The 23,507-nt window shown below is 41.1% G+C and overlaps 1 protein-coding gene across 1 annotated transcript; it reads right to left on the bottom strand.

The window, feature by feature from the left end:
- Positions 1-1,574: 1,574 nt before the first annotated feature.
- LOC116313035 (serine/threonine-protein kinase/endoribonuclease IRE1) lies at positions 1,575-23,495 on the bottom strand. Its single transcript, XM_031730594.2, has 22 exons — positions 23,234-23,495; positions 15,922-16,042; positions 13,353-13,386; positions 13,143-13,215; positions 12,873-12,945; positions 11,756-11,878; positions 10,395-10,496; positions 10,039-10,300; positions 8,508-8,586; positions 8,005-8,164; positions 7,504-7,619; positions 7,195-7,389; positions 6,354-6,618; positions 6,169-6,259; positions 5,885-6,074; positions 5,534-5,633; positions 5,218-5,417; positions 4,713-4,860; positions 4,117-4,244; positions 3,634-3,757; positions 3,027-3,094; positions 1,575-2,935 (listed from the first exon to the last, which is right to left on the bottom strand). The coding sequence occupies exons 1-22, from the start codon at positions 23,309-23,311 to the stop codon at positions 2,417-2,419; spliced, it is 3,249 nt and encodes a 1,082-aa protein (XP_031586454.1). The 5' UTR covers positions 23,312-23,495; the 3' UTR covers positions 1,575-2,416.
- Between the last annotated feature and the right edge of the window lie 12 nt (positions 23,496-23,507).

The following is a 23,507-nucleotide window of genomic DNA, read 5'->3' as shown; positions in this document are numbered from 1 at the left end:
GCTGTAGATCTCTGCAGCTCGTCCACAGTCACCATGGGCCTCTTGGCTGCATTTCTGATCAGCGCTCTCCTTGTTCGGCCTGTGAGTTTAGGTGGACGGCCTTGTCTTGGTAGGTTTACAGTTGTGCCATACTCCTTCCATTTCTGAATGATGGCTTGAACAGTGCTCCGTGGGATGTTCAAGGCTTGGGAAATCTTTTTGTAGCCTAAGCCTGCTTTAAATTTCTCAATAACTTTATCCCTGACCTGTCTGGTGTGTTCTTTGGACTTCATGGTGTTGTCGCTCCCAATATTCTCTTAGACAACCTCTGAGGCCGTCACAGAGCAGCTGTATTTGTACTGACATTAGATTACACACAGGTGCACTCTATTTAGTCATTCGCACTCATCAGGCCATGTCTATGGGCAACTGACTGCACTCAGACCGAAGGGGGCTGAATAATTACGCACACCCCACTTTTCAGTTATTTATTTGTAAAAAATCTTTGGAATCATGTTTGATTTTCGTTCCACTTCTCACATGTACACCACTTTGTATTGGTCTTTCACGTGGAATTCCAATAAAATTGATTCATGTTTGTGGCTGTAATGTGACAAAATGTGGAAAAGTTCAAGGGGGCCGAATACTTTTGCAAGCCACTGTATATTATGTTGATGTTGAAGGTCTTTATGAGTACAATGCTGACCCTGAAAGCTCAGAAAGCTAAAAGGTGTCCTAATTATATAATGTCATTTACTCTGCATCCATGCCAGCTGGTCATTTTGTCCAGTTAATAGAAAACTATGATAATATGCAAACTTTGCTGGAAAAGCTAAAATACAATAAACACAAATAGACCATTTGTGAAAAAAAATTACTTGCATTTTGTGTCAAAACTGTTCATGATTTGATGTTTTTACTGGTATTTTTTTTTTTTTTTTTTAAACTCAGGATTCACTGAATTAGGTAAAATCAATTATTTGCTATTAATGAAAATTACTGACAGCTCACTATTTGAGTTAATTCTTTGTACCTTTGTTGATGGTAGATTCTATGTCTATGATTACACATTAAAGGATCATAAAAGTAGTGCAAGCCCCACATCTTTGTCATACCTGCAGGTTTGTCTTGTGTTATTGCTGATGGTTAATTCAGAAATTAGGCAAAATCAGGTGAACCTTTCCAGTGGTAGTAGAATAAGCACAGCAACCCAAAATAATCTTTACATCTTCTGTACTTTAAGGCCATCAAATCATTCATACCCTGAACACTACATGAAGCATCTTAGAAAGGTAACATCAGGTACTTCTGGCTTCCGTTTCCAACCTTTGAGATACACTACATAGACAAAGGTCGTGGGGCACCTACATGTTAGTGCTCAGTCATGGAAACTCATGCCATTAAGTTCCTGGCACACAGTTTTTGTGCTGATAATAATGCCAAAGGAGGTTCAGAGTTAATAGTATCTGTTGCTAAGTCAGACAACACCAGCTGCCTGAAGCGACGGCAGGTAAAACTGTTAATCTTACAGTTTGTAGACAAATATGACAGACCTTACAAAACTGTGGCATGCAGCACGCTCAAAACACACAAAATATCAGTATAAAAACAATAGAATTTAATGTGCAAGTCATTAACTTCACTTTGACACCCCTGAAAAAGTTATTACACAAGCATTTTGCAGCCTGACTTCCAAACTCCTAATTTGACTCTATAAAGAGGATTACAAAAACCCCACTGTATCCAGACGTCACCCTGAACACCCTTTGGAGGAGCCCACTCTTAATGAGTCAGCTCAATAGTCTTGATTGACAAAAGAGAAGCAGTCTAGCAGCAGCATTAACTGGAATCAAGCACATTTAGCATAGTCAATTTTAAAACATCTGTACACATACAGCACAGTGATATTAAAAAGTGGAAAACAAAAAAAAGGCACAACGGCCACATCAAGTCATTTATCGTCAATGATCCAAATTCTGACCTGGTCTGTACAAAAATATACATACAGTATCTGTGCAGAGAACAGGCTCACCAAGACGTACACAACATTGCACAATAAAACTACCCAAGTGTTCAACAACATCTGGACCCGTTTCCCCACACTGGAGACCAGATACACCTTTTTGGACATGCCGTAATAAAATTAAAAGCTTTCTTCACTCAGTTCGGCTACAATAAAACATCCAACACCCTGCTGGATTTCTCAGGGTGCCTCGTGGACAGTCTTGTGTTGGGGATCATTTTAATGCAGGTTAGCAGAAGGCACTTAATGCAGGATGCAGCGGCCGCGTCTGGCGGTGAATCCCAGGCACTGCAGGCCTGGTCCTCACCAACTCACAACACAGCCACACCCAGGAGTCCAACCTTTCCTTTTGTCTCCCTCACACTTTAAGGCAATGCTCCCATCTGAGCTGGATCCACCTAGCTCTAGTCTAGTTCACACTGGTTTGTTGTCCAACGTAGGAGGATTTGTCAGTGGGGTCACCTCAGGCTGATTGGATTCTCTTTGCCTGAGAGTTGATTCTGAGGTCTGACTGTGTGAGTCAGTCTGTGTGGACGGTGCTGGCTCTGCCGGCTGCACTGTCTGAACTGGGATATGTGATGATGAGGGCACTGATTCAGCAGCTGCTGTGTGACACACCTGCTCCGGCAGTGGCGAATGTGTCGACTCCTGGGGTTGTGAGGAAGCTGTGGATGTGTGTGTTGGCAGGTGTTGAGTGCATGGCTCATTATGTCTTTGCGGCCCATGGTGAGCTAACTGGGCCTGTGTCTTAGCGAGCTGTTCTGCAGAGCAGTAGTAAGGCAGGAATGGTCTCTCAGGCGCGCAGGTCCGCATGGCCAGGTAGGTGTGCATCAGCAGGTGGGGAAAGCGGGAGGTGAAATAGGAGACAAAGTCATCGGGGATGGAGCCCAGAGTCTCCTGGACCTCAGCGGGTAACTCTCGATAATGGTGTTTCTGTTGAAGTAAGGTCAGCCATGAAATGTGATGGTGGCAAAACAGGCTCACTTTAGCACAAAGCTGTTTGTTATAAAGGAAAAACTCTTACCTTGTTTCTCATTGCACGCAGGAGGTCTCTGACTGACCCGCCCTTATAGGAGCGAAACTTCCTCAGATCTGCCACACAAGGAAAATTTAGAGCTCAGGCATCGATCATAAAAATGAATTCTAAACACAGAACAGAGGAAGTCCTGAAACTAGTGAAGCTGCAGCTTGAACTGAGTATGCTTCCAAGTGTCTCTTGTATTTAAAAACATGTAAAAAGGTATGGTTACCATTTCATCTTTATTAAATGTGATGCCTTTATGTTATCTACATTATCTCTGGATTAATCATTTATATCTGTTCCAAATGTTTTATAAGTCAATAAAAATGAGCGCAGAGTCCATGGAGAATCTGTTGTTGTGATACTGGGTCAAATGGCGCTGTTGACAGGAAGTAGCATGCTTAATTAACCACATGCTCAAATGTTTTCTGGCAGCAGGATGCTGCATGCAACTGAACATACAGTGATGCACTTAAACAAGCTGTAAAATGAACTAGTACAAGTGTCATTGTGTAACGTGTAATACTGTCAAGTCTAATTTCACACAACAAACAAGAAGACCGCTTTACAAAAAGAGGCTTCAGGAGTTTGTGCACAGTCAGTCTCATACCAGTCTGCAGTGGCACTGTAATGTGCTCTCTCCAGTCAGCCTTGACAACAGCCCTCCCCCCTCTCTCCAGCTGTCTCACAATTGGTCCGTCCAGCGGTTCCTTTTCTATTCTGTCACTCACATCCTGAAAACAACCAAAAACAAAAAACACCCGGTGAATATAATATGGCAGGCAGCCTGGAGTGTTGTTCTCAATGACAATATTATTGTATTCTTTAAATAAAAAACGTATTGTAGAAGTTAATATCCCAGTGATCAAAAGCACTTGTTTTAAAATTTATACAGAAGCTTATTATTAAAAAGGGAAGCTGAACATACTCTACACCATTTACAACATTTTAAGGAAGTTCAGGGTCTATACACAGACTAGTCTGCAGTACCACTATATACTGGCAAGGTTTAAACCACATCAGGAACAGTGTCAGAGGAGTCGTTTTTACAGCATGCAGTAAATTTACCAGGTAGGGTAAAAACAAGAGTAACCTGAAAGAACTGCAGCTCCTTCTCCAGGCTCCAGAAGAAAGGGTGCTTAAGAACGCTTTCAGCCGAAGGCCTCCGGTGGGGATCCATACTCAGCATCTGCTCTATTAGATCTCTGGCTACAATGTCACCTGGTAAGACATAAACATAGCAGTTCTGACAATGTGCCACACCTCTTAACACATACAAATACAAAGACACACAAAAAAACAAAAACAATTCTTTTCAAAGACACTTGAAAAAGTTGCATCTTTTGCTCCTCTTTCTAACTTTCTGTTTTGTCCAAAATTTGAATATGTATCTCCTTAAACATGCATTTCTTTTTACTTTCAGTGATATGTTTCGGCTATGTTGTCAAGTTTGTATCTGTTTGTTTTTTCTCGTCTGAATGAACCAGTTCTTGTCTGCAGGTCTGACGTCTATCAGGATGTGCTGTTTAGAGAAACCTTTCCATGACTGAGAGGTTGGACACACTGGGAAAATCTTCAAAGGTTTAAATTATTTTGCCTTAAAATGAGAAACCCCCGAGGTCAACAAACAACACAATAATCTGACTTAACCTGCATTACTTTTACTAAAACCAGAAGCTGAATCCTCACCATGTTTGTCAGTCTGCAGATGGTCCAGGCTGTACGAGCCCAGTAGGATGTTTGCTTGCCTCTGCAGTGATTTGCCAAAAGGGTGGCTTCCCTGGGACACAACGTAATAGAAGACACAACCAGCAGAGAAGATATCAACTGCGCAGGTCTACAAGGGACAGAGAGGAAGAAAAGAGGAGGTCACAGCTGTGTATATAATGAAACAGAACAATAACCACCAACCACCATCATCATTAACAAGGTTTCTTCTGTTTACACAAATTATCCAGCATGTAGGCTAACACCAATTTAAAAGCATTGTTGCAACATATATATTAGTATTATTGTTATTAATCCTGGATTGGGTTCTACAATCCTTTTTTTCCCCTCTTACTCTCAAAAGCATCCACTTCAAATATCAAGTATTAGCTAAACTTGCATCAGTTGGAAGTTTTATTTCCTCAATAGAGACAGTAACAGTTGACTTAGTAATAATTCCAGAGCTGCAGAACTACCACCAACTCACCGGGTTGTCTTTGCAGTCCTCGCTGAGGACCTCTGGAGCGATCCAACCTTCAGTGCCGGGCACCCCAGACCTCCTACTGAAACTGTGGCGGCCCACTGCGAGCTTCTTACACAGGCCGAAGTCTGAAATCATGGCGCGGACCCGACCGTGTGCATTGGGCATGGACACTAGAATATTGTGAGGTTTCAGGTCTCTGTGGACTGGAGACAAAAAAATATGAGGACGAAAAGAAAAAGACAGAAAGAGTTGTTTAGTCACACAAAAAACTTAATGATAATAAGAACATGAACACTATTTTGTGTTCAGTGATAGATACCGATGTTGAGGGAGTGCAGATGGGCCAGTCCAGACATGGTCTGCTGGAGAAGCATAACAGGCTCAAGTCCATGACGATTGAAATCCTTTCGTTCCACATACTAGAGAGATGAAGGACAGCCATTAGCACAATCAGAGAGTTATAAGAATTTTTTAAAAAGTTGACAGTTTTTGCAACATTATTTTTAACATGGGAAGTCCTTTATTGTACTTGTTGGTAGAAAGTGACAATGAAAACCATCATGTGGTAGACTTAAATTCAGACAACTACATGCAAATTACACAGGAGTAAGGCACTTTTAAGGAAACCTAAAATCAGCTTTTCCATACTCCCAAAAAAGTCAGTGATTACCTCCTGAAGGGAGGCAGCGCAAAGCTCAATGGCGATGTACTGGAACTGACGGTCCCTCTCCGTGCAGAAGTAGCGGATGACATTTGGATGCTCATCAGACTCCCTCAGCAGCTGAACTTCTCGGTCTGCAAAGCTGAAGCACTCTGGGAGAATCCTCTTCACTGCAACTGGACGGTTGTCAAACTGACCCCTAGTGGAGAAATGGTAAAAATACAACATTGGTCATCAGCGTTTTACAGTTTAAAAAACCACCACTGTGAATAACCACTAGCTGGTTAACTTACTTGTACACAATAGTCCCCTCAGCACCATGTCCCAGGACCTCTTTGGGATGGAAAGTTATGTTCCCCACTCTGACAATACTGGAGTCTGCCTCTGATAATGCAAATGTTGGTCAGTGAAAGCTAGATTAAACCATTAATGTGCTGAACAAGCCTAAAGAGTGTGGCTGCAATTTTCCAGTCGTTACCTCCATCTTCGTGCTCATTGGCTGAGCTCCCCAGCTCAGACACAGACAAGTTGGAGTGGTTGGAGGCACGAGGGGTGACATTGGGGCTGCTGTGGTCTGAGCATTCGGAGCGAATGTGCGCCACCTCCAGGTAGTCGCTCTCTAGAGTCAAACCCATGCCTATGTCTGCAGGTGGAAAAGGCTGCTGCCTCTGCAGCATCTCCAGCCTCTCCTCCATCTGTCTCTGGAACTCTTGGTGCTGCAGCTGCTGCTGCTTGTGCATACTCTGTTAGAAGAGAAATAATGTGTTAACGCTCCAAGTCAACTGTTTAGTAGCTGTGAGTGATGTGAACACAGCAGTTAAGCTTGTTGTCACCTAGCCTAGCAACTATTTTAGTTGACAATAACTGTTCATTTTGGTTTTGAACCCAGGGTGAAAAACAATTTAGTAGTAATCTGGAGGTTAATAAATTCTCTACAATATTTCTCAGGAATTAATGTTTGAAAAGCCAGTGCACAATTTTAGAAGTTCTGAGAGATGCAAAAGCTAAAATTTAATTTAAAAAGTGTGATCATACCCCAAAAACAAACTGATCAGGCTCCATTTCCTCTTTTCTATAACTTCGTTTTATATAAAATAGTTAACAGTAGCTACACGTGAACTAGTTAGAAATGGAAAAGAATAATTATGTATTACAATTATTTATTAAAAACTAATACAATGCTTTATGGCTAATCAACTTTAAATACTTTGGGTTTGTCTTCCTACTTCTTTCATAACAGTTTTTTTAAACCTCACAGTTATAGGTCACCATTAATCTTAAATGATCAACAGTTAAATGGAAGGCTGTAACTGACTTACTTTGGGATATGTAATCACAAAGGCAACCCAGCCAGCCAGGAGGAATGTGGAGAAGATGATGGTAGCCATGTCTTTAAGCATCGAATCCACCGGTGCCTCTGGGCGTACAGCGCGGCCACCAGTCCCAGGTTCTTGGATAGACGTCTCAGGGACAGCTGAAGGGGGCCCATCATCCATACCGCTGTCATTAACCTTCTACATGAAGGCAAAGAGACACAAAAATGAGAAAAAAGGCAGAAAAGCATGAGTACATTTATTAAAATTCTGCATAAAACCTTAAAATAACTAATGGGTGACACACTGACACACCTCCTCTACTTTCTTGTCAGTCGTTGGCGGGATGACGTTGGCTTGATGGCGTGGGAAGCTGTCGGGGAATTTTTCAAGAATCTTAGTGTGAGCTTCTGGAGGCGTCTCATGGTGACCTGATAAACAAAGAATATTTTTAAAATATCACTACTGTCATCATTATCATTAGGAAACTCATGAACATTCACCTAGAAACCAATTTCAACTGTTATAATTTTCAGCCTTGTGTTTCAATACAAAGAAAACCCTATCGTGGGTCCACAATGTATCCAGCAGAGGGCAGTGTCGGCTCAAAATCTTCACTGAAAGAACACGGGATTCATTTAAGGTCCTGAACTGTGTGAAACCTGTGTGCAAAACCCACCAGCTTACACACCTTCACACATAAACAAAAGGTGTGATACCCGCTTCCTGATTGCATCAACTCGGAAAATAAAAAAATAAAACAAGCTAGTAGGTTAGACCTAATATTACTGTCTGGTTTCTATACTGGCGTAGTACCTATAAGAAGCAGGTAGTTCCTCATAAAGTTGACCTGGTTCCGCTCACGGAGCGCAGCGTTGAACTTCACGCTGGTGCTGGGTGTGATGACACACTCCTTGTCTTCTTCCGACTCCTGGCTATCCGGGCCTTCCAGCATGGGGAATGTGCTGCCACGAGGCTAAACATACACAAACACAAATACAAACATTTAAGCGAGTCAGAGTAATCAAGCAGATTCCTCATGGGCTTCTTATGTAGCCCAAGAGTACAGTAATGTTAGGGAGTCAGGGCCTGTGAGTCAAAATAACCCGAGCTGAGGCAAGCTAAGACAAAACATGGGCATGATGTACCCACACAAGCTTTTTAACATTCCTTCCAGAAAACCACTCACTACAATAAAGACAGATTAAAAAACCCTGACACAGGGAGATCACCTATGAGGATGGTTGACTGATGTTTTGCTCTGTCATGCACAACTTATGTTTCACTAAAATGAACACAGAAATGCAGCCATCACTCACCACCACAGTAACTCCATCGTGCACCAGGGAGGGAGAAGCATACAGACTGGTCGAGTATTTGCCCACATACAAAGTAGCCCTGGAAAACAAATAGAGTCAAAATAAAGCAACCTAACAACAGAATCTACACACTATGAAAAATTTAAAACCACTTCCAAAATATAAAAAAAAAAAAAACAACAAAAAAAAAAACACGTTCCCTGAAATCACCTCTCTATACAGGCGAAACTTTCACAGAGGATCTAGTACTGAAACCCGTTGAATGTTTTTCATCAGCAGGTGTTGATACAAGACATAAAAATATACAAGAGTGCGACACAAGAGCTGAAACTAGAGGCTTGTAATACAGAATTGGCCTTTAGGTTAGCGAGGAAGCTTCTGGTATAAACCTGGGTTTTCAAGGATTTGGAGGCGAGCCACTCGTTTCTTTGGTACATGTTAGTTACTCTGCAGATCTAACCGGCTCTGGAGCAAGTTGTGTTTAAGCTAAAAGAACAGTCCATGTAAAAATCACTGCCAAACAATTAATTGTCTTTAAAAAAAACGTAGGAAACATAACATCATGGTCTAAACCAGGGATGTCAAACTCATTTTACATCAAAGGCCACATACAGAACACTTTGATCTTAAGTGAGCCGGGTCAGTGAAACTCTCCTTTCTGTCAGTGTAAAGAAGTTACACAACCTGTTAACCAAAGTACTTGAGACTGTGAGACCAGTAAACAAGCCTGCATACTATTTGAATTTCTATTTTACTTGCCCCTAAATGTTTAACATTAGTTTAACAACAGCAGGGTTGCAGCAGAAAGAATGAGGCTGAAACTATTTCATAGGTCATAAAGACACAGTTGTAATTAAAATGTCACAGTGATACCCCAGTTATTTGTAAAGTGCTCATTTTTCAGATGATTTGTTTTTCTCGTGAATAATGTTCAGCTCAGCCTTTGCAACAGGTTATCTGGGACCAACACTGATACTATGTGGACGTGCTCGCAGCTAGATTTGGAAAACCTGGGTTGACCTCCAGAGTTGATAACCACCGTTGTGCGACTGCCATTTTGCTTTTGGTAAATGGTCTGCTTTTATGTAACACTTTTAGTCTAACAAAGCCCCATAAAAGTCTTTTTAACTACAAAGCACATTTACATGCTGGTAACAAATCAGGGCAAGCTGTAGATCCAACACCCAGTTCTTTGATTAGTGGACAGTTGCACTTCTGGGTATGTTTAAATTGCTTCATAGTACAGGCCTCGGGCCTTCTGGCAGCCACTTAGATATTGCATGTCTCGACTCAAACAGTACGCAATCAAAGGCTGCATGAATAAAAGTATATTTTGATTCCACCCTCTTAGTGTGATTCACACAAAATGCTGAAACATGCCTGAGAGAACTCTTAGCCAATGCTTGTTTCCAGAAAATGAATGAATCATTTTGGTTGGCTCTAACAATATTCAGAAAGAAACAATTCTGACCTCCAGGAACCAGAATACAACATCCACTTTAGCAGTGAAGCATACAAAAGCATAATTTACATGAATTTGTTCTTGGGCTTCTTCTCCTTAGGAAATGGGTATTTCCACTGCGTGATGCGGCCAACCTCTCCAGACATGAAAGTGAGGTAACGTAGGGTCTCCACTGCCACGTTAGTATGGGGCACTTTGCGGAGGCCCTCGCGCTGCCAGATGTACATGGCCACCACTGGAGAGTTATAGTTCTGGACCCACTGGACATCTCCAGATTCGCTGTCCACGGTCACCACAAGGCCGTCACCATTGGACACAAAATGAGCCATCTCTGAGGAAGACAAAAAAAGAAAAAAGCAGACATGTTATAGTCAGTCTGTCGGAAACTAAAGCTATAAAACACACAGACTGTCCAAGGATCTTACTGTATTTGGTGTCATCGTCAGGGAGGGTGGAGGCGTAGTCGGAGTAGGTTGCATTCCAGCGCAGCTCTCTGCTCTTGGTGTCATACATGGTGATGGTATACTCTAACAGAGAAATGAACAGCAGGGATATGTTCACAAAAGGAAGACATTTTTATGCTTACACAAACTCGCCACGTGCTCTGTGGTGTAGTGGTTTACACATTTGCTTAACAAGGAAAAGATGCCTGGTTTGATCCAGAAGAAAATATTTCCAAATCAAATATGCTAAGCTGCCTGCTGTGATGACCACTTTTGACAGGGATGCAGTTGAAAGTATTTTGCAGATTTCTTAAGTAACCTACAAAAAGCTTTTAGTATCAATTTCAGGTTGTAAGAAAGATGTAAAGTGGTGTTCAACTTCCTCTGCAACAACAGGATTCACAACAATGGGAACGCAAAGAAAGAAAATTCAGCTTATATGCAGTGTCCTTACAAATTAAGTTTTGACCTAACACCATGTGCAGGATTTATAGCGGTTACCAAAACTGCACACACTGAGATGCCTAGATGTTCTCCCGGCTTAGCTAGAGGTGGTGACTGGGGGGAGAGAGGTGTGGGCTTCTCTGCTTAGGTTGCTACCCCCACAACCAAGTCCTAGAAAAGGAAGGAGATGATGGAAGGGTGGATGAGATTTGCAGGACTCTAGTTCCTTGTCTACAGTTATAGTTACAGCTAAAGCTTTCATGCTCCTGCAAATGTGCCCGTCTGTGTATACAATTAAGATAGAAGGGGGAGAGGGGGTTTTCACACACCCCCAGACGTACTCATTTGCACTCCTCCAGCTTAGATTGGGGTGGAATAGAGCAGGGAGAAACAGCAGAGCTCACCAGGAATGGGAGAGGAGCATGAAAAGCACAGACAGTGAATGCAGTGACACTTTTCATTATTATTAACACTGTTTCACATCAGCTTTTTTTTATGTTGTAAACTTTACTCTTACTGGCTCACAGACCAACAACAGTACAAGGAAAGAGTGGCCCACAGACAGGTTGTACTACATATTTTGCACACTGCACCCATCTGAAAACAGAGCTCACTGTAGGCAGACGAGCAGTGAACTGCCTACCTCTGCTGGACCATAACATCCTGTTTAACCCAGACATTAAAGTCTGCAAGGGCAGATCAGGGGATAGCACTCTCTTTGAGGTGAGGTTGGAGATTGGATGAGTAAGAGGCAAACAATGGTTTGCAAACCGTCTGGGCTTACCAGAGTATGCAAGACAAATAAACTTAGTTGATTAAAATCAACAACCGAACAGGATGAACCGCAGAGACTATTGTTGTGTCAGTTAACCGTGTTGCTGGGTTGGTTTTGCTTTTACCTGTGCGTCCCAGATAGAGAAGAGATGAAGAGGGGCAGAACATCTCAGCAAAGGATGAGGTCAGGGTTTGCTGTTTCTCACCAGTCAACAGATCCACCACATACCACAAGTCCTGCTTTTTACCTGTGTGTGAGCACATAACACAATTGCTTACCAAGATTTCAACATTCAAACTGCTCCTTGCAAAAGCGATTTCATAATCATGTCCTACAAACCTGTTGTTGCATTTCATATTTACATATTCATAGGCGGGGTTTTATGTATCCAATCGTGACATTTGAATTCTCACTATTGCTTTATTTTACTACTACTGTGTGTGTCTGTACTGAAAGAGGGCGCCTTCTCTTGAGGCTTTTCCAATTTTACTTCCTACTCTTCATTTTTTCCACACAGAAACAAAGGTGTAGCAGCAGAGAGTGCAAAACATCTAACGTATATTTGCCACATGTAAAGAAAACTGGCCAAGGAAAACAATATGGATTTAAAGATTGACAGAAATGGGTGTTAACCATTCTGTAATTCAATAAGCAGCTTACGGACGCCTTGCCTTGCCTCGCCTACTTTGTCAATGCAGGGTGTAGAAGCAATGCCAGTCGTTCCTAATTATAGATCAATACAAAAGCCATAAAGCAGAAAATGGCTTGATTGATTGATTGATTGAGAGAAACCAGACAAAGAGGGACGGTTGTTTGGCCCTGATAACTCCAAAATCTACTTGGCAAAAAATTCATACATGAACAAATTTAAGTAGTGAGAATTTGTAACACTTGTCAGCTCCAATATGCTTTTGCTGGCTGCAGTGTCAGTTAAATGAAAGCAAATACCTTCACTGATAATGACCACAGGGAGGCAAATGGCAGCCGCTTCTCTTTTAACAATGACACATAGTAACCACAGCAGATTACCTTTTCTGTGCTAACTGTTGCAAATTCAAAAGAGCAGAGGCAACGACAGCAGGCTGAGTGGAAAAGAAAACCACTGTGATATATTCTGTTGAGGTCACCACCTCAGTTAGACAAGGTGATACACAGGACATGGACTGCACACAGCCATGGAAAATAAAACACTGAGCTTAATCAAAAGGGTCCTAATCATTTTATTTATGAATGCACCTTACCCATGTAAAGGATTCCATCAGAACTGCGGCAGGGAGAAGCTTGGACCAACTCAGGGATGGTGAAGGGTAATTTCTGTTTAAGGAAAATGAATGAACATTAGAAAACAATATTAATCTGCAATCCTAAAATAATATATGGAATCTATTCATCCCCACAACTGCAAGTTAAAATGAGACAGTATTACTTTTAGATACTTCTTCCCCCGAACAGAGAAGTGAGAAGTAAAGAGGGGGGAGATTATAGTGTGTGATAAGTTTGTTTCCTCTTACTGTGAGGCCTTCGTTGTTCTTCCCGCCTAGAGAGTACAGGCTGCCATCATTTGGGTCAGGCAGAAAGGCCGGCCTGGTTCAAAGAAGAAAAACGGCATCAGGATCATGGCTCAAGATGACCTCAACAGGTTGCCACAATTATTTGCATTCATCAACTTTTGACAGTTAGACACAATACGCAAGGATGCGTGTGAACACAAAGATACTTACTCTGCTACATGCGTGGGGACCTGAAGAACTGGATCTGTGAAGAGAGACCAGAAGATGCTAGTCAGGAGTGACAAGAATATCAACCGACAATGAAAAGCACTGCCAGGAGCGGTTGAGTAAGAGGATGACATGAGCACTGGTGACATTAAAATCGCAGAGGACACAGAGTCCAAATGAACATGGATTCCCCCCCGTGGCAAACATCAAAGGCAAACAGTCATGTCAACAAACAGCTGTCAGTGAATAAATCAAACACGTAAACACCAACTGTTAGAGCACAAAATGTGATTGTTTTATTGGAAATAATTACAACTGTGATAATTTTCCTCAGCTCATACTACAACAGAATAATATTTTTTTTTTCTACTCCTGCCCTGCTAAGGAAACAGAGGCATTGTGAAGCTTTCAGGGCATTTCCCACCTGAAATTCTGCCAGTTTAGTAAATATTTCAAGCTCTTTGTATTACTACTAATGCAATCATTTGGACTATCTGGTGGAAAGCTGTTTAGTAGAGGTGAAAACTAGTTTCATATGAACATGAAACAGAAGCATTCGTATCATTTAATCTGACAAAAACAGAAATTGATGGTTCATTTTCAAAGAAACATTACTGCTGTCATCATTTCAGTTACTTTTTCATCACATCTTTTCTAAAGTCTCTTATTTCCCTACCATGTCACACAAACAAACAAGCAGTTCCCTAAAAGAAGGGAAAATCCCTTTTAAAAAAAGAGAAAACACTAATACGGCCAGCCACTAGAGAGACTTTTAAAATACCAGTGTGCTTCCTTGACACACAACAGTCAAAATGTGAAGCCTCCATTTAAACAGGTTAAACACACACCTCCCTTACACTGTGAACATACAGGGTGTGGACCAGGTGGAGTTGATCTCAGTGGAAGCACCCAAAGGGGTCAACAATAGCAGGGGGTAAGCACAGATTATATGGAGGTGCTAAAGAACAGTATAAGCATTCATTCAACGAGGTTACAGAGGGTGTGGAGAAAACAATATATTTTTCTGTGCTACATACAAGGATGTTACCCCCTGACCGGCTCCAATACAAGTGTATGTTTACAAAGCCAACATGGAGTAATAAGCAAACAGTAAGAGGACATGTGCACGTGCAAGCATGTGGCTTGACTTGTACCACCTTGGTCTAGATAAAAGATTCCTGCCTCCTCTTCGTTATGCAGGATTACAGTTGCCTGACAGACGCACAACAACAGGTGTGTGCAAAGCCTGGAACAAAACTGGTTACATTTATATTCAGTAGTTGTTCCAGAAAAACAGATGATGCGGAGGAGGCAGCTTCTGCCTCTCATTATTAATGATTGGGGTAGCAGACGGACTTACAGGCCCACATCTCTACTTTTACCAATCTTCAAAATGTCAGAAAAGTATCAGAAATGTATGTAGGAAAAAGGGAAAGTTTCTGATGTATTATGTCTCTTGAATGTTTTCCAAGTATCCCTTTGTGTATCTTATCTACTATAACTCCCAAACATACAGTTCCTACATTAACATGGTAATCCCAGCACACGGTGCATGTGCAGTACGGCAACGTTGCTTACCCTGGCCCACTCTGACCTTGATTACAGGCTATATTTTCCCCTCTCTCAGTTAATAATTAACCAGTTTTCATGCGTAATGGAGCCTTTCAAATGACTCTCTTCAAGTAGAGACTGAAAATAGGATTCAAGCCTAGAAAACACCGCCTGTCAATAACTATCTTGACAATATAATTCACAGGTATAGATGTCTTTTAACTGCTTTTAGTTTGTTCACATGGTTACAGTCATTACCAGTATAAATAAGCCCTAGACAGCATTACACCATTTTAATAAATTGGGTTTAAATATTGCCTAATATTCAATGTGATGTTACAATTAAATCCTAGTGTTAATATGTTGACAGACTGCACAACCTTGCATTCATAAAAGAAGGGAAGAAAACACATAAAGAGTATTGCAAATCAACAGGCCAGTTTAACAAGAAAGCCAAGTATTATCTATGAAGTATGCAATTCATGGATGGTGTGCCTTTTGTCCCATCCCCCCCCACTAGTCCTGGTAGATGGCTGCCTATTCCTGTGGTTTCTTCCTGCTAAAAGGGTTTTTTTTTTCCTTCCCACTGTTGCCAAGTGTTTGCATAAAAGGCGGTCATTTGATTGTTGGGGCTCTCCAATATTACAATCTTTTACCCTACAATATTTAAGCGCCTTGAGGCGACTGCTGTTGTGATTCGCTATATAAATAAAATTAAATGAAACTGAATTAAAATGACAAGAATAGTTTTGTCACCTGTAGCTCATTCTTTTTAAATTCTTTTATGAAGTTTACATCTTATTGTTGTTTTCTAGTATAGCTTACATGACTTAACTAAAATTAGCCTGAGGCATCTCTCTAATACTTTCTTTTTTCTTTTTCAAAAGCAGCAGGATACATCATTTTTCCTGTGGCTGCTTGGAGAAAAAAAAAAAAAAAAAAAAAGCCAGGGCTTTAATTGTGCTGAACAGAGAAAAACACAAACAAAGACCTAAACCTGACTCCAGTCCTCTCCTCTTACCTTCTTTTAGAGTCCATTTAATAGAGCCTGATTTCTTGCTAACAGCATGCAGGTTTCCATCCAGGGTGGACACAAAGAGCAGGCTTTCAGGAAGCGACACTGTGCTGCCACTGCAAAGCCCCTACAAAGAGTACAAACACAAACAGCTTTTAATACAACAAGTTATGTATGGTTGATGCAAATAAAAATTATCACATTTGCAAAGTTAAAAAAAAAAAAAAAAAAAAAAAAAAAAAAATCATAATCAGATACTGGGAAAGAACAGCAATCTCATTTGCAGTCAGCCATTAATTATCAGCACAGACGGCTGAAGCAAGCGTTAGGAAAATGTTGAAATTGTTTACACTACAAGACGAAGGCATCAGACGGAAGAAAATGTTACACCCTCAAAAAGATGCTTTCATCATCGCCCTGCAATAACTAGCCTTTGCTAGAACTTGCATGGCAGTCATTTGCCCCAGGGAGTTTGCCACCCCTATAAAAATCAATGAACTTTAAATCAATACAGCAGAAGAGGCAATAAGAAAGCAGCTGACAGGGTGGATGAGAGGGGGAAGGTTACTGGATAAGTCCTTATGGCTTTTTCATGCATTTACATTGGTCCCACATGGAGCCTAGGAAACTTTGCAGGCCAGTTTCACAAGCATGTGGTCTGTGGGCTACAACTGTTTGTGCTGCTGTTGGTCCTTCAGCCAGTCGCAAAGATAAAACATACAAACAGCTAAAGAGAAAATGGGTGTTACAAATAATAGAAAGTTTGCTTTGCACCCAATGCCTGTGGTTTTAATGCCGTTTTTAATTATTTTTATGCTTGTGGTGCATTTCAAAAAAATCTGAAGCCAGAATTTCCAAGTTCCCAGTCAAAGTTTGAATCTAGACAGACCCCTGAACTGATTTTCCACTTGGAAAGTTGATGAAGCCCCCAGAAACCCTGAGCTAACAATCCAAGAGGGCAACCCTGAACTTAAAACTGTAAAACTTTAAATCAGTACTGTTCTGTATTTGTGCCTCATTAAATAAGCCATATACAGAGCACTGGCCAGGCTGTAGTGGTGTTTCAGTGCAACAGAACAAGGATTATGCTTTTTTGCGATCGATACCAGAATATCTACCTTGATTTAAAAAAATAAAAATAAAAATAAAATTAAAAAAAGAACACACAAAAAAAACCACCCACAATGCAGTGATTCCCAAGTTCTGACATATCCGGAACGCAGCATTATTCACGACGAACCCAAAGGCCGCTGGCTTTTCTGTTCTGGCCAACCTTTTAACCAATCAGCATTGGGCCTACCACAGGATGCGCCACGAGCTTTATTTTTTTTTACCCAAGCATGTATGTATGCATGCGGTTGTAGGTTGCATACCCTTCTCCGTAGTCAAATACCAATTCAAACGAATGCAAACACAGTACCACAATCTTACTCTTAATGCCCTTCTCCAATCAAGTGTTTAAGAGTGGCAGAAACACTTTTCTAGAACCAATTAATAGATTTCCTAATTGGTCAAGGACAGAATGATAAAATATCTTAATAAAAAAAACGAATAAATAAAAACATTTTTGTTGCCATTCAATCTTTACCACCACAGACAGAGTTACTTGGTGAAAAGCTTATCAAACTGGGCCTTTGGCTGAGTTAATCTACTGTCATGCTGCCATGAAGTATGCAGCTCGACTTTAGACTACATTTTGTCTGCTTTGCATGAGAAATGAAAACGGACCATTTGTCTAGAAATGATGAGGTTTGAAGCTTGTCTACTTGTCTACTGATTGTGGAAGCTGAAGTGCTCGTCAGCCAGACAAAAACTGCCAGAACTTATCAGTCAGAGCTGTGTGTGGGTTGGTGAGTCAGTTAGGGTGGAATCTTACTTTATAATACTATTTATAAACACCAAATGTCTGATGTCAAACATACAGACTCCTGTCTTTCTGTCGAACTGATCTCCCAGTGCTGTATTGTGCACACTACAGGATGCAGTACCAGAGGTCAGTGCCCACTGGCTGAAGAGGCGGAGAAAGGTGGTGACTGTAAGTGGTCGGGCTGTGTGCACTCAGAAAGCTGTGGCTGGATAGAGCCGCATGTCACACTGACACTGATGATGTGTCAGTGTCTGCAGCAGCATTGAGGGTCATCGCTGCCTGATATCATACAGAACTGTTAACTCACCACCTATGCAGCTATTTTTATCTGTATAACCTCTATCAGCAGCAGCTCAGCTTTTCTTTGAGTTCTTTTATTCTAAATAAAAAGTTATATACCATAATCCCAGATAAAATGAAAGCTAGAGGTAAGCCAAGCCTCCAAGAGCACAAAGGGAATCGTAAATTGACTTCAGGGGTTTTCTTTGGTCACTCTACTTGAAAACAGATTTCGCAATGGATTAACTCAGAAGAGTGCTTCAGCATCCCGCTGCACAGATGACTAGTAGGCTGACGAGCCATACGGCCACCCAATCCTTTCAGAACCTTTTTCTCCTACTCAGAAATATGTGGCACAAGAACAGACATGGGTTCAGTACATGAAAGAAATAGCCAGTATACAAGGAGGAGACAAACTGGTACACACAGAGAGAATATAAAGAGAAAGTAAAATGAAAGACGACACAGGGAAAACAACTGAACCCACAAAACCCATAACAGTGGCAAAACAATCCAGCCCCATGACTTGGCTTATGCCAGAATTAACAACACTGTGGGTGAAGAGTGCTCCAGTCACCCACTAAGGAATGCTAGAAACTCCACTCTTGATAACCAAGTCGTGGGCATCTTACAGTTTCTGGCAGGAAAAATCTCCAGTGGACGTGCTTGAGCTCTGTCTGCCCTCCCCACAGAAAAATGCACAAACCCAACTTGATCAGTCCTTCTACCGTGATCATTTGATGAGATATTTTCTCAAACTTGCAACAGGTATTGGACAAGCTATCAGGCCCACTCAAAACAATCTTTTGGCTTAAAAAATATATATATAAACAGTAGTGTATCCAACAGTTTATTTAACAGTTAACACCTCTGTATTGGTCTGTAATTACATCTCTAAAACCACTACTTGATTACGACACTGTGTTCAGCTTACGTGTGCTTCAAATATTATTAATACAGTTAAACAGCTAAACGATGTTACCCAAGACTTACTTTAACTGAAATTATTGCAACATAGAAATGAGAGAAGGACTGACTGTTATATACTGTAAAATGACTGGCAAAGCTGGGAAATGCAGAGGAAACAACAGATGCTACTCTGGCAGATTACTGCTGTGGTGTCAGCACTATAAGGCAGTCAGATACAATAGCAGGCCATTACATAGTACATTTTGTTGCAACACAGCAATGCATAGGATGAATGTCAGGCTGCTTTGGATTGGCACAGGATCTGACAGACTCGAGGCTGAGAGGGGGGTCACCAGATCAACCTCAAGTCTTAACACTTTTCTGTTAATGACAACTACCATAAATATTCTTCAACCCAGGTTTCAAGTGTTGTCTTCGTGTACCAGCACTCAATTAAATTACTTCTACATTTCACAAAGATTACCATCTGGCACAGACAAGAGGCTCTCAGATAAGCACCGCTAGTGAAAGGGGAGAAACAAAGGAGTGTATTTCCCCACTTTAAAGAATGAATAGAAAAGGTAATACAAGCTGTACTAGTGGGAGAGCACTACAGTTAAACTCCAAATTTTACCATTTTAAAACGCTCACTTGTTTTTTCCTGTGAGTCATTCTGCTCAAAAAATGGGAAGACACTAGCATGCTTTAATAGTCTGTGCAGAAACCAAGGCCAAACAAACCCTGAAAGTTTCACACTATCTACATAAAGAAACTGTGTCCTTCGACATTTGCCTACAAAACCCCTGCTGTAGTCTCACCCATCCTATACAAGTATTTGTGTCAACAATGTGCATCTGTGACAGTTCCCACTGGGTGCTGAACTCACGAGAAAAATCATAACTAATCCAGTTTAGGCCCTCTGTAACCTTTACCAGCGCTCTTGGTTTTGCAAACAAATAACTCTCCAAACATCTGCTAGCCTCCTAGTTTTGGACGCACACTGATATTCATCAGCTGGTTGATACTCTACAGTATTCAGCTTCAGGGACATCTGCTAGACAGCATCTGGCTGCTAGCCATGATTGAGCATGTGAGTTATAAAGCGCTGTATAAGTTAATGGTGAAATATCGGTGCACTCCCTCTCATTTCCTCATTCTTTTTTCTAAAAGAGAAATGTGAAGTTATTGCACAAGAGTGTTACATAATACTACAGGACTGAGGTGAAACCAAATTCTTGGCTTATTCTAAAGATCTTCTTCTCCTTCTGCAGTGAGGCCCAGCATGACTTAAAGGCACACAGACTACAATGCTTATGGTATCCCTGTTAGCAGTCACTGAAGTGTCACGGTGCTTCACAGCCTGTTGCTTGCCAGACCAACCTGAACACGGGACTGGCTGTAATTGGCAGCTTTCCAGTTGAGTGTAAACAAAGCACTTTGATAGCATGTTACATGCATCACAACCCTCCGTGTCTGATAAGATGCTGGAGTACATCACCAACCAACAGACAGGGGTTAAAACATAGTTTGTTTTTGTTCTCATATATTTTTTCTAACAACCAAAGTCCCAGTGCAACACGAGGTTAGGAGCAGACTGAGTTATACTGATAACTATTTCACCTCTCTGTTTGGGTTGATACACACCTCGAATACCTGGCATATTAAGAGAAAGCATGGCCTGTTCGTTTTAGCGTCATCATCCTCATAATTTAGAGCAGCAGACCATGGAGAGACTATAAAAACATGTGTGCAGATGTAGTCATCTGTTTGGTTGTCTGAGTACAGGGTATTCCAACAGACACAAGTATTTTCCTTTATTATCTGACCTCTCAGGCGATTATGTGATTACAGAGAAGCGCATTAAGGAGCCAAAGAACAATAAAGACTTTATAAAGCAGGGTTGATAAAGACAGTAAAGTATAACAGAAAATTATTTCGCTTCTTTCCCCCTTAAGCTGTGAAGCAAGGGCTTTTGGATCACATACATAAGAGGGGTGAGGGTTCTGTGAATATAAATTTTAGAAAATAAATAGTAATAGAAACAGGAATAACGACATTTGTGAATGGCATTAAGAGTTCACCAGTCAAAAACTACCTCTGTGTGGTAATTAACTTCTTGCTAAATTACCTCTGCCAGTCCTACCGATTAGCTTGTCTGCAGCAATAAGCTGTGTTTGCAGCTTGCTTTGGTGCAGGAAGCAGAAAAAAAAAAATACAACACAGGAACCAAGAAAAGAAAATTTATCACAGATCGGGTTACTTGTTCTGCCAAATGAAGTGCAGCAGCAACGTCAAGTCATTAAAAATATGTAAATTAAGAAGCTCATTTATAGTGATGACAAAACCATCATTATACCAGACATAATATAGCGGTTTAAGCATGCTTCCCATCAAAATACATTAAAGTATAACAATGCATGGCAAATCAATGTACTTTTTTCCCCTTCCCCATACTACATCTGATAAAATGAAAAAAAGGCTCTAAAGCAGCACAATGAAAATCACCCGACTACAGTCGCGTGGGTGACAAAACATCAGACGTTAGCGTTTTAGGATTAAGGACAGCCTGGTAATATCTCTAGACATAAAAGTTCTCCTCTGGAGCTGTGTAACAAAGACAGGTCTAAGAAAGTTTGAAGGACCTATGCTCCCCATGCTTTTGCTGCAAAATGGAAGATGTCACATGTTGGCCCACGATCAGGCGCGCTCAGTCAAAGTGGAGTCAATCCACTCCGGTGATAAGACAGAGTAAGATCGCAGCCTTTTATCCATTTTCTTTTAAAAACAAACCTTAATCTTGTCTCCATACTGAAAAAATGAGGAGGAAAATAAAATGCTGCTCTTGTGAGCAAGCAATGGGTAAACTACAACTGAGGACAAAAGTATTAAATATAGTGTTGTCATACACAGCCTGCAGAGTGTAAAGTGAGGCATTAGAAAGTGCAGCTAAAAACAAATATTATGTTTTGCTGAAACAGTTATCAAGCTTTTAGTCAGAGACGTCCTTCCCTCAATGGAAAAAAAAAAATAAAAAAAATCAGCTGACCTTAAAAAACAGTGACAAGGAAAGAGATATATTCAGTCTTTTCTCTGAAAATATTCAATTTATATCTACCACTCACACACACATTAGTCAGAATCTATAGATAGCCTATCATCCGTCACCCTCGCTACACCAACAGACCATCTTAACAGGCTAAGAGAGTAACCTGAGACATGATAGGGGATTATAAAGCTAGTTTAATCTCCTGCTTAGCTGAAGTGGTTTAGTATCTGGGTACTGAAGGGTCTCTGCCTCCAGCCTTTTACTATGAGATCTGGCTCATTTACAGGATAGGTGTTGGTGGATAATAGGGAGGGTCGCCATAGGGGTTTTGGTCAGAACTAAAAGAACGCCCAGATCCAATTACAGCTTTTCAAAGCTTTTGTGAGAACCATTTCTTTTGCAAAAAAAAAAAAGAAGACGTTATTTGATACCAATACATCACTAGCATACTTACTAATACATACATATTCTATCTCTTGCGTGCAGTTACTGAGTGCAGGTGTTTCTGCATGATGGCTTAATTTATGCACAATGTTATCCTTCGAGCTGAACAAAACCAACAACAGAGGGAGCACATTTTCTGTAGCCACCTCTTATTACCTTGAACTGAGCTTGCAATTGCAATATCTCATCAATGTCTCCAGCGTTTGGAGAATGTTTATTCAAGCCATCACATTGTGGTGCCTGGTTTGTCACCTCTGCAGCTTAAATATACTACAGCGATTACTGATGCTACTGATGTGGATGTGAAGGGACAGGATGTGTGCTGAGGCTTGTAAAAGATACTGCGTATTAACTTATCACCAATCCACAAAAACACTTAAAAATCCGGTTTTTGAAACAAGCAAATGAAAACGTATAAACATGTAAATACAAAATTTCTCGTTTTCCTCAATAACTCAGATGTTTAACAAAAATGGCGATACATGTTTGCTTCTTTCGCTTGCGAAGCGGGTCTGAAGCGCTAAAAATGTAAACTTAGTTCCAGTAAAGTTCAATTTTAGAGCTTTTCAGCCAAGTAGCTAACATCTGTGTTAGCTCACTTCTGTCATGTTGGGGCACCACGAAGCACACAAACAGAGGCTTCAATGACACAACTTTAGCTCCCTGCGGTGATACCCGTGTAGTAAAAATGTCAGCCCACGTTTTGTTTAAAACCGTAATTTTGCTGTTAGTGTCCTCCAAGTTTAGCTAGCTTAACCAGCTAGCTCTCTTACCTTTTGTGGGAGACCAGCGTAGCAAAGCAGGGCTAAAATGCACCACACCAGGGCCCGACTGCTCACTGTCCAGTCCATATTCTCTGGTCTCAAACCGGGATAGACAGCTGGGGAGGTCCGAGCGGCTGCAGACTACATAGAAACCGCTTTCTGGTTCGCAGACAGGTGTTATAAATAGTTTTGTAAATGTTGAAACGTTAAAGGCATCGAGCCAGCCGCACTGGATGCGACGTTAAATGTGCTTCTTCCTGAAATGAAAACCGTGGGGGTTGGA

Source organism: Oreochromis aureus, linkage group 4 (assembly GCF_013358895.1).
Source record: "Oreochromis aureus strain Israel breed Guangdong linkage group 4, ZZ_aureus, whole genome shotgun sequence".
In the NCBI taxonomy this organism is placed as follows: Eukaryota; Metazoa; Chordata; class Actinopteri; order Cichliformes; family Cichlidae; genus Oreochromis; species Oreochromis aureus.
Note: the sequence above shows the minus strand (reverse complement) of the source record. Positions and strands in the feature narration are given on the sequence as shown.